Source organism: Gadus macrocephalus, chromosome 4 (genome assembly GCF_031168955.1).
Source record: "Gadus macrocephalus chromosome 4, ASM3116895v1".
Classification (NCBI taxonomy): domain Eukaryota; kingdom Metazoa; phylum Chordata; class Actinopteri; order Gadiformes; family Gadidae; genus Gadus; species Gadus macrocephalus.
The window spans coordinates 29495209-29507482 of NC_082385.1; the positions used below are offsets into that span (position 1 = coordinate 29495209).

Here is a 12274-nt window from a genome sequence, read left to right on the forward strand (position 1 = left end):
CCCCCCCTCCTCCTCCTCCTCCCTCTCCCTGAGTATCTTCCCTCTCCTCCCTCCATTGTTGTGTTGTTTAGTAATGTTCCTTAGGGGTGCGTATGGAAAAAGGAGTCTGAAACTTCAGTAAGTGAGGTCTTCTTCTCACACAAAGCGAAGACGGCGGCGAAGCCCACGCTCAACTCATTGCTCATGGATTGTTGGATGCCATTTTGGTTCTTATTCTCACTCTTATGTTTTTGATGATTGTCAAGGTGCCAGAACAGGTTGATGTGAGGCGGTGTGCTCCTGCTTCCTCGTCCACCACGCCACGTGTGAGTCCTTTGCGTTTATTCCTTGAGGGCCCAGCCACAAATGACCCATGACCCCCCCACGGTCCCACTGTCCCGCCCCACAGAGAAAACAAAGAGTATTTGATTCTTCTCCAACTTAATCTCGAGCTTGTGTTTTTTTTTCTGACAACATCTAGAACCCCCCCCCCCCCCCCTGATTCCAGCCCCCCCTAAAAAACACATTCCTAGTGCTCAGAAACGAGTGAGTCTTGTAGGTGGGAAGGATGGAAAGTCGGGAGTAGGAACTTCTGGAAGGACGAGTGTAGTCAGAACAGCCAGACAACCATCTCTCTCTCTCTCTGAGAAAGGTCAAAGGTTAGACCCGACTAGAAACGGTAGAACAGCGCAAAAAAATGGTTTAGCCTATATGTGTGTGTGTGTGTGTGTTGGGTATTGCCTGTGTGTGGATTGGGCCCCGACCCAGTACCAGAATAAGGGGTTAGTTACCACCAACCCTTATTCTTCGTGTCACGTCCAGGAGCTGGGACGGCCCAGCGTTGCCCAGGGTTACACCAATGGTAGGGTTACACCAGTCTGAGTAGTCCCAACAGTCGCCATGACACCTGGAGGCGTAAGGTCTTCAAGTGCCTCTGCGCTGGTGAAAGCCAGTGAGACGAACGCACCGATACACACACGCACAAACACAATGGCTCTTGCTGTGCTATGCCGTCACTCATTTCGGCCGATTTTTTTTTACAGCCGACAGCCAAGCTTCACAAGAAAAACGATACTGCAGCCCTGGCCCACATGACCCGTGACACGTTTTGGTTACCCTTGGTTACGTTCTAAACACATTCCTGTTTTACGGAAGGTACTCTCGAGAGTATAAGCTTAACCTCGATGCGTCCCAGAATAGGGAAAAGGGCTGTGTCAGCATTCACTCATCAGTTAGTTAGCTATTTTGTTAGTTAGTCGATTAGTCGGTTAGCTTATTGGTTAGCCATAGTTAGTTAGTAAGATATAGTTAGATAGTTAGTTAGTTAGTTAGTGAGTCAGGTAGGGAGTTAGTCAGTTAGGTAGTGATTAAAATACGTTTTCAAGGGCTGATCCATCCATCTTTGATTACCGTTCTGCATGACTTGCTGCTGATATTGCACAGTGAAGTGCGCATGGGTCACGCGGTGAAATCATAAAGAAAACACAAACGCCCCCGATACCTCGGCTCACATCTAGGACCAGACACAGACACCGGGTCCAAAGTCAGCTTCCGATCAGTCGGCTCAAACTGACACCTGAAATTGGGACAAATGTTGAACAAAATAAACCAAACTGTCATAATCTCCAGACTGAATGCTCATGGAATGTAGGCCTACCAAGACTAATGTAACAGATTATCCATCAACTCATGTTGATGGATGACCAACATGAGTTGACTAGAGTGTGATGATTATCCATCAACACACTCTGCCCGTGGAGTGTGTGGGCACATCGGCATGGGCTAATCCGTGGACCTTAGCCCATGGGAAAGCTAAAACACTTGCAGCAAAATGCTTGATATAGAATACCATACCATAAATGTTCCTCAAACACAAAATACAACTGGACTTCAAGGTTTTGTTCGTATTGTCCACAATGTTTTTCATTTCCTTTACTTACTTTACTAAACAACCCCCCCCCCCCCACGTGAAGTGTCGTCTCTTGTTTTATAATTGTTTAAGTTTTCGCCGTCTTCTTTTATTCCGTAGCATTGGCTCACCCCGATCATTGATTCACCCCCCCACCCCACCTCTCCCAACCCCATTAACCCCATCAACCCCACCCCCACCCCACCCGACCCCCGAAGACAGCAGTGGATGTATGTAGCCACCACCCAAAGGAGTGCTCTAAAAAAAGTCAACCATTCAAACCCCACTCCAAAAAATGTATTCAACCAACACACACACATACACACAGGTACATTTGCATGTGAACCTGCGTATCGCGTATGTTTGCAATCGAAGCCCCTCAGATCTATGCAGATGACCCCCCACCCCCCCTCCCCCAACAACAACATACCACCTATCCCCGCTCCGATAACGGCAGAACTGCACTCATCTGTTGTAAATATGTCCGGCACAAATTCGTGGCTTTCTTTCTTAAAACACCCCCTAACTTCCCCGCCCAACCGACACCCAGAATTCACGTGGAAAACCTGTGATGTCTGTTGTTTACCACCACCAACCCATGGTTACTTTGATCGATTATTTATTTGATACTTTTTATTTTCATTTTCCCTTTTCTTTTGTCATTTAAATTTTTTCTTTCTGGGGGAAACTTGTTTTGCTGCATTTTTGGTTGTGTCTAAAGCCGTGGTGTGAGTTGATGAGTAGGGTTCAGTTGGATGTTAAACGACGAGAAGAACACGTCTTAAAAAATATATATATATATTAAAAAACAAAGCTTGAAATGAGAAAAGGGTTCAAACATAGAGAAAAAATATATATGATAAAGTTGTCATTTTGTCATAATAGAGATGCTTTAGTTTGCTAATTTTTTTTCTTTTTTTATACAAAAAGACTTGGATGAAGTTATTTATAAAAATGCGTCCCACAACCCATGATCCTTTTTGGACGTAAAACAAATACACATTTATTAACATTTTGTTCAAAAGAAAATAAATATAAATTATGTTAAACATGATTTGTGTTGTTTTTTTCTGTGTGAGTCACAGGATTTGATCACGGGTTAAATTGTGTATTATCGATGTACATAAAGTTTATACATGCGTTTTAAAGTACAGCGCTAGCAATCTTTTCATTAGATGGCCGCTAGAGGGAGTTGTAGCACCATAATAAAATATCCCAATAAGCAAAAACCGCTTTATCATTGAAGTAGCTCCCTCCCTCCCTGGGTTTCTCCGCTGAAGTGGTGCGTTGATTGACAAGAAAAATGGATTCCCGAACCAACCAGGGCTGCGCTGATCGTGCAAATGTGAGCGTTTGAGTGCGCTGTTACCTGCGATGTACCCTCCCCCCAAACGAAACGTTGATAACAAATTGTATTTTCTCTTGAATAGCAAGTACGGTAGACACTTAGTTACACAGGAGGTGGCTAGACTTCTCCCTGGTTAGACTTCTTCCTTGCTTGAAGATACACTCTTCCTCTGTGGAACAATGATACCATTTGTATTGTGTGTTGATTGAACCCTTTCACAACAGTGTCTCCTCACCAAAGTAATGGCTGTCCCAAACTAGCATTGCAGGAGCATTCACCTGCATGTTTTTGTGTAACGCGTTTCTTCTCTCTGACTGCAGGTGAGCTACTGCAGCTGTCAAGCCAAGGATCTGGGAGTTAGATGAGCAGTGTACGAGAAAACATTCCTATTAACACAGCTGACCCTTACATGACCATTATCACAACCGACCATAACATGTCTATTAACCCAGCTGACCCTCACATGTCTCTTAACCCAGCTGACCCTCACATGTCTCTTAACCCAGCTGACCCTCACATGTCTATTAACACAGCGGACACTTACATGTCTACTAACACAGCTGACACTAACATGTCCATTATCACTGCCGACCATAACATGTCCATTATCACTGCCGACCATAACATGTCCATTATCACTGCCGACCATTACATGCCTATTATCACAGCTGACCCTAACCCAAGAAGGCAAGCCTTGGCCTACACCCAGCTTCCTCAAAACGACAAAAAGGTTGTCAGTATCTACATCGCTATAGAGCTCAACAGAAATCACTGTCTTTTTGGGCAGCTCAGGTTCCGGAAGTCAATCTCTCATTCATCTCTAATCCATTCAGTCCATTTACGAATGCAATGTCAAAAACCTGCATGTAATTTGCACGTGGTTTCCTTGTTATTATTGTAAATAGGCATGCCTTATGGAGTACTAAATATGGGCGCAGGAAACAATAACAAACAGACCAGATCAACCAAAAGGTACAGAAACAACTTTTATACATCGTTGGTCTCATAGCAAATAAAGCACATTGAAAAAGCAGCACTTGGGGATTAGAATTAAATTAGATATACCCATATTTGGCCAAATTATGATAAAACATAATCTGAGCCATTCATTGGCAAAAATAGGCACCTTTAGAGGACGCACATTTTATTTGAAGGTGCCTTTCTCTGCACTCAAGGACACGTACAAAAGGTACAAAAAGTCATTAGAAAGAGAAAAAGAGGGGCTGAACGCCCTGTGCCCCATGGTGGTGAGACGGTCAGAGTGGACAGACAGATGTATGGAGTCAGCGGATCTGAAAGGGCTAGATGGAGTGGGAATAGGGAATAAGGACGAGGTCGGACAGATTGGGGGGCGAGGTTGTGGATGGCCTTGAATGTGAACCGGAGGACTTTGAATTGGATACGGAACTGAACTGTGAGCCAGTGGAGCTGTTGGAGAACAGGGCTGATGTGGTGGATGGAAGGGGTTTGTGCTGCAGCTGCAGCTGCAGCTGGGTGTGTCCCATCTTCTCTGCAATTTGGTCCTTCATTTGTCTGTCACTGTGAACTGTCCTTCACAACTGCATGGTAATTCAATTAACACAAACTTCCCACAGCAGTGGGGCACCGTTCATTGATTGTTGGCATGAACTGGTGAAAAACAAAGGCTGCGTCAGTGGCGTTAGCCCCACAGAAGAGTGAGAAGGCTAGCTAGCTCCACTTGATTAGGTTTGGCCCATGACGAACCAAACAATATAAAAACGGCAAGCTATATAAATACATCACATCACGAACATCACAAAATACTAGTAACAAATGGCAATTCCCTCAACCTGTGTGGAAAACAAGACGGCCGTGTGTCGCAGCATACATCCATGCGTCTCATTCCTCATTCTCTAGTCTCACACATTTATCCATCGGTTAATAATACACACATTGAAACACCAACGGCAGACTCGGTGTGTCAATGTGTGTATTAACCGATGGTACACATTGACATACCGAGTCGTTGTGTTAATGTGTACCTAACTGAACACTCAGCTAGGAGTAGCTGGCAGTGAACTGGCAACCTTTCGGTTACAAGGCAACTGCTCTACCCCCTGAGCTCAGCACTTGTTGGACATTCAGAGGCGGCCTAATCAATTCGTAGACAGCAGCAATCCAGTGGCCACTCTGGGTGACTACTCATGGCTTTTCATTTGAATTTGTATTATCCAACATTTCCATCTCCTCAGCCCCTGTGAAAGAAACAAAAAGACATGCAATTAACACTCAAAGCCATAGTACTTTTTAAAGTTGTTAGTTTATTTCCAAATTGTGGATCTTGTTCTAGTTTGTTTCAGCTCGCCGTTGTAGCAGAGGCGTTCTTCAGTTACGGTACGACTCGGGAGGATGAATGAGGTATGATAGTAAAACTATTTATTAAAAGAAGGCAATCGAGTCATGCGATAAAAATACGCAATCCAGGGTCGCCTCAAGAGGCAACCTCGGGATAAAGGAAATTCTATAGTATTTAAGTATTGGTGGCCTGGGAAAGAAGTCACGTTCTATCTCACAGTTTAACGTCATGGTGTTGTTTTGAACACTGTATGAGCAGAAACTAGTCAGAATAATTGGTGTTAGCGCTAATGTCAGGTCCATTGAGGTAATAATGTGAGCTTTAATATGGTCTAATTAGTTAATAGATTAATGACATCAATGTGCAGGGATTGTTATTATTACGGAGGGGCTTTCTCGTGATTCTCAGTTGAGTTTAGACAGCTATTAGGAAAAAATATATATATATATATATCAGTGGAGGCTTCTCCAGTGAGGAAGATCCTCCTTAACCTTGTTGAGAATGAAAAATTTAGATTGTCCAGACTACTTTAATGAATTAATGCCTTTGTATATGTTATGTTTGTTTCCCTGGGTAAAGGGACATTAGCACCCCCTATCGCCTATTGACAATTACTTCAGGGAGGACGTTCCTCCCTCAGCCTCCATTGACTCCCGTTCATTTCCCCGAAAGTGTTGGCGGCCGGTGAATAACATGGGGTTCAATGGGAGAGAGGAGGAAAGACCTCCTCTGGGTGGGTGTGACTAGCTGAGGGATCTGGATCCCGCCTACGTCTATTCACAAATAGGAAGAACCCCTGGTTGCGCTATGAACCAATGAGCAGGAGTCCTGGCTATGGACCAGCCCGGAGGGAGGGGCTACCCCCTCAGGTCTATGCTACGAGAACCAACAAACCCGCTCGGTCGAATGCCTCGTTTCCACCGAGCGGTGCGCTACGGTTCGTTGCGGTACAGTGCGGCGCCGGCTCTGTTCGCTTATATTGACATTTCCGTAGCCCGCGGCCGGGCAGGGCTGCCTGTGGCCCGCGAGGGGCGTTGACTTGGATCTATAAATGAAGTCCCTCAATCTTAATTGGCTTAACACCATGACCAACATTATGAAACATTCATCTTAATTGGCTTAACATCCACATTTGCCCCAAACAATGTTAGGCTTACAGCCCATGTAAATAGTTGTGAAATGATGTTCTTGTTGTACGTTTAATTGTTTGTTACTCTGACTGTTCTGTTTGATATGTTGGAAAGGATGTCAGTGAATGAGTCAGAGCATGATGCATTTTAAATGGCATCACTTTTGGTATTGTCTTTATTTTTCTTAAAACAATTGTAGCTGAAAATAAACATTATAACCAATATAACCAAATTACAACCAATAGCTTCAGTCATTGCGGGCAAAAATAGGCCCAATGATAGGCCCAGATCAGCCGCCACTGATATATATATATATATATATATATATTAGTGGATTATTAATGCTATGGCAAAGGCTTGGGTATGCATAGAAAATATATATTTTTTTAAATAAATGAAGTACACCGAAAGCTGCACTTTCCTGAGTGGGCTAGAGAATCTGGTTTCGTATTGGTAATACAGATCACACGATTTCCGTTATTCGCTATCATAACGTCAATTGAATGTTGACTATTAAACTAACTTCGGCCTGGTCACCTCCGCTATGCTATATGCTATGTAATGAAAGTATACATTTTAAGTGAAAATATTACATTTTGGCAACAGTAGAATAATAATATAACAATATGTCAATTTTGTCTACAGTTTATAATAATCTTTCAAACATTATGTTTTTTTTTTTGGTAACTATGGTGACTGACCTTGGACTCCATTCGCTGGTCGGCCTTGATCAGATAGTTGGTCGGGATTGGCTGGTTGGTCGGGATTGGCTGGTTGGTCGGGATTGGCTGGTTGGTCGGGATCGGCTGGTTGGGCGGGATCAGCTGGTTGGTCGGGAGGATCGGTTAATTAATATTCCTTGTTGAATATTCTTAGAAATAAATTAATAACATCTTTAGTGGATTACAGTTGCTATGACAAAGGCTAAGGCACGCATAGCAAATTAACTAAGGCACTTTTTCCTCAGTGAAATTCCTGAGCGGGCTAGTAAATCTGGTTTCGTATTGGGAATACGCATCACACGATTTTATTATTCTCCATCATATCGTCAATTGAATGTTGACGATATGAGTATTACACAGTAGAACGATATTTCACCAATATGTACCTTTTGTCTACAGCTTAAAATCAGTCATCTTTCAAGCATTTCAATTAATTATTGGTGTATAATTATTAACTATGGTGACCGACCTGCTGGTTCGGCTGGTTCTTCTGGATCGGCTTGAGGGACTGGTAGCTGGTTACCAACTGAGGAGAAACAACGGAACAAGAAGTCTTTACTATACCCTGAGAGGGAAAAGAATGACCACCCTCACCGATATCTGACACACACAGCCATCATAGAATGCCCCGTGTGGATGGTTTAAACCTCCACTTAAAGGTATAATCTGACCTAGAACCAAAGGGTTAAACAGAGGCCCTTGGATGAACTGTATATCACCATTGGCCGGCTTTTTTAACTAAAAGGGATTCAGCCAGCATGTGTAGCTTGACATCAGTCTGATGCTGTACAGTTGGGGGGGGCTCTATATCACATACATATTCTAAAGATATATATTTAGCCAAAAGAATACTCACATATGCGTCTCCTCAGAAAATCATTCCTGAGGATTAACGTAGAAAGTGGATGGCTCGGACCTGGATCAGGAATAAAGGCTGGGTCAACATTGGGGACACTACTAAGTAAACTGGAGTATTCTAGTTTGTGAAACCTGTCGTGCTCAAATATTCTAAGCCTATCCATTGAACAGCCATGCCGTCCCTCCATGTAGCTATTCTATTTTTGCTTTGTTTTCACCATATGTGTGTACATTATATCTATATATCTAGAGAGCTAGAGAGTGAGAGCAAAACGAGCAAAAAGGTGATTGAATGGATACTTACGCCACTTCACCAGAGCAAAGACAGCAATGACAGCAATGACAGCAATTACAGCAACAATCAATAATAATATGCCAATAATTATTCCAAAAATAGCTCCACCAGTTAAACCTGCAAAGAGAGAAAATGAAAATAAACATAAAAAGGTACCATCATGGCATCAACATGCTAAAACACACAATGTTAATAATTTGTCTCAACCTGAGGGGTTTGCAACAACATACACTTGGATAATTTCACTGGTTCCTAACCGACTGTCCCAAATTACCGGCCCAACTGGCAAACTAATCATTAAAATCAAGACAGAGGTTGGCGTTCATAACCAGGTAGAAGAAGGCAACTATAGACAAGACTCTAACGTTCGCCCCGGTGGGGACGGGAGAATACCCAATGAGTACGTGTCAAGCCTATAGTTTGGCCCTCTTTTTGTATTATACTGAGAGTTTGGATGTATGAGGTGAATAGGATAGGGTTCGGCCTAACAAAGAAACAAAAACCGCCTGTTTAAAAAGGCACCCAGTGCAACTTTCGAGGCTTAAAAATAAACATTCAATTTCTAGTCTTTTTTACACGTAGTAAGTTTCAATAACTCCATACCATTACATACCGACATTTAAGCAGCAAAGATGAGACGTCGTTGTGTGGTGAGAACTGATACAAAATCGATAACAACAACAATGCCGCCATTTTCTTTATTTTTTGTAACCTACAATAAATAAAGCAGGCTTCCAGTCAATGGAAAAATGGCTTCTCCCCACCGGCGATTGTTGTTGTTTACGATTTTCTATCAGTTCTCACCACACAACGACGTCTCATCTTTGCTCCTTGAATGTCGATATGTAATGGTATGGAGTTATTGAAACTTACTACGTGTAAAAAAGACTAGAAATTGAATGTTAATTTTTCATTGAATGTTTACATAAAGTTGCACTGGGTGCCTTTAATGCCTTCTGTAATATGTCTCTGTCAGATGAGGTCTGACACTCTGGCACCATAAGGGACTATAGTGGCCCCTCTACTCTTCTCCCTTTACACCTTGGACTTCTGTTACAGCTCTGAGCTGCGCCACACTCAGAATTTTGCTCATGACAGGGCCATCGTGGGATGCATAAGGGGTGATCGACAGTAAGGAGGATTGCAGGAGCCTTGTGAGGGACTTTGTCATCTGGTGCCACACAAACCACCTGCAGCTTAAAACCGAAGAGCTGGTCTTAGACTATGGGAAGTCTAGACCACGTCCTGGACCAGTAAAGATTGAGGGGGCTGTAGTTGACAACGTTATCTCCTACAAGTACCTCGGGCTGTGGATGGACAACAAGCCGAACTGGGCAAGCAACACAGACCATTTGTACCGGAAAGCCCAAAGCAGAATGTGACTTCCTGAGGAGGCTGCGATCATTCAACATCTGCTGGAAACTCCTGTGGATGTTCTACCAGTCTGTGGTCGCAAGCGTCCTTTTCGACGCATTGGTGGGCTGGGGGGCAGCATATTTAAAAAGGACTCATCAAGGCTGGACAAGCTGATGGGTCGGCATGAAGCTGGACTCTCCATTAAACTGTACAGCCCCTCACTGGGAGGTCGGGGAAGAGAACCAGGCCTGACCCACCACCCACTACGTAACACTATATCACACACACAACTCGGCTGTTTGATACACTGTTCTTGCAGTTTTTTGGCAGTTTTTAACCACTCCCGCATGTGAATATTGGCTTGTATGCTATTTTTTTTGTATATTATTCCCCATATACATTTTTTATATTTTTTTAATTTTGCATTTAGTATTGAGCATTTTGCACTTTTGCACATTTATACTTGTTGTTTTTTACTCTTGCTCTATTTTTAGAAACTGTTTTGCGGCTGCTGGAAGTGCCATCCATCAATCTATCCATCTATCCTATTTGTTGCAAAAGTCAAGTTGTGCATATTCGACACGCGTCTGTGTGGATTTATTTTGCAATTATACGTTTCAAAATACAAATTGAGAGTAAACTAACAACTTCCCAAATTCTATTCTATAAGTTAAAGCCTTTTGGAACCCGAATAGCTTAATATGACCCTTCAGTGTTGACATACCTGTTTCTGTTTTATAGAGTGGATTGTCCTTGGGGTTGCTGGCTTTGCTGGCCCTCACAGGGGTCCTCAGCCTGCAGGAGAACTTCTCAGGGGTTATGGACCTCTCCATAACCTTCAGCGCCTCACCCTCGGCCCACTCTTCTTCGTCTTTCTTCCATTCGTAGGAGACCGGTCCCAGATCTGTGGTGTTTGCGGTACACTTCAGAGCACAAGTGATGTTACACACCAGCGGCTGGGTCTTTATACTGGGCGTCGGAGGGGGCCCTGGTCGGGTGAAAAGAACACAAGAACAGAGATGAGGTCTTCCCTTTGCTGTGTATCATCTACAGCCCCCAGTGCAGAAATCTCTGTCTGCAGTCTAGACCCCTGTCACTTTTCATATATTTGCCTATGCGTAAAGGCGAACCGATGGTAAAGGTTTGGTTACATTTCATCCAAATATCAGTCGTAAGATATGGGCCCATTTGTTTTATTGTCCTAGTGGCCCAGGCCATTCATTTAGCCAATTTCTTTAGGCTTTTACGGAAATGTCTGAAGGCTTTTACAGACCTAAACTGGTTGCACTACCGCGTACATTACAAATGCAGATCTGACTCCTTTTTGATCTCTCAGAGGTGAGGACACTAAAGTTGACCATTTACCAATGACATTTTGGTATTTGCTCATTGAAATTAGATTAGATTGGGCTCAGGTCAATAGATGGAACACACACACACACACACACACACACACACTTACCGATGACTTTAACCTCATAAGACCCGACTGTTCCAAGATTCGTCTCCACGGAGAACTGTCCGCTATCTGCCACGGTCAAAGGATTGATGACCAACTGCAGGGTTTTTGGATCCAACGTTGTGCGTCCTTTGAATGACCCAAAGTATGTTGAGCTGCTTGAATCCCAATCCACCACCAAGGCGGTGCCGTACTTCCACCTGATGCTGTTGATTGGTTGTGGAACAGTGGAAACGTCTGGCTCAAAGGTGAGCGTTTTTCCCACTTCAAAATATTTAGGTTCTCCTTGAGCTACAACAAAAAACAAAAACGATTTAAATGTTTTTCCATTACAGTCTCTTTCATAGCTTTTCATTTTGCAAAGTGTTTCTGATGAGATTAAACGCTTCTTGACAGAATCTAAGTCTTTTGTGAAACCATCCAGATACAAAGACTGCCCCCTTTTTTTAACAGTAGGTAAGTAAATCTCCCATTCTTTTTGATTCAGAGCAAAACATTTATTTAGAAAACCAAAAAAAAGGCAAAGGCTGTACAATATTTGTGAGATTATTATAGTGTTTACATTTTTAATAAAAGGTGTGTGTGTGTGTGTGTGTGTGTGTGTGTGTGTGTGTGTGTGTGTGTGTGTGCGTAATGTTGCCTATAGTGTTTATAGGGTTGTCATCGACATGGTACAGTGCTTCGTTCTTCCCATCAGTTACGTATTCATTCACCATTATGTATTCCTATCATTTATACTATCCAAATGACAACCCATTTACAAACGGTTTGGTTTCTAACGTTTTTAAAGTGGTTATAATCTCGTTTCATAACTACATCTCTGACGTTTACAACTAAAGAAATCGGTTGAAAATCGGTTGAAAATTGAGCAAGTTATGGTTATTTAAAAATACATGTACCA

The 12274-nt window shown here is 42.9% G+C and overlaps 1 protein-coding gene across 1 annotated transcript in view; it reads right to left on the bottom strand.

The window, feature by feature from the left end:
• Window positions 1-4872: 4872 nt before the first annotated feature.
• Window positions 4873-12274, bottom strand: part of LOC132455183 (uncharacterized) — an 82804-nt gene continuing 75402 nt past the window's right edge. Inside the window, exons 9-15 of the mRNA XM_060048975.1 lie at window positions 11377-11664; window positions 10639-10902; window positions 8568-8675; window positions 8262-8321; window positions 7875-7931; window positions 7385-7489; window positions 4873-5452 (exon numbers count right to left, since the gene is read on the bottom strand). Of these exons, the coding sequence (XP_059904958.1) occupies window positions 5400-5452; window positions 7385-7489; window positions 7875-7931; window positions 8262-8321; window positions 8568-8675; window positions 10639-10902; window positions 11377-11664 (935 nt within the window). The 3' untranslated portion in view covers window positions 4873-5399. The remainder of the gene's footprint in view (window positions 5453-7384; window positions 7490-7874; window positions 7932-8261; window positions 8322-8567; window positions 8676-10638; window positions 10903-11376; window positions 11665-12274) is intronic.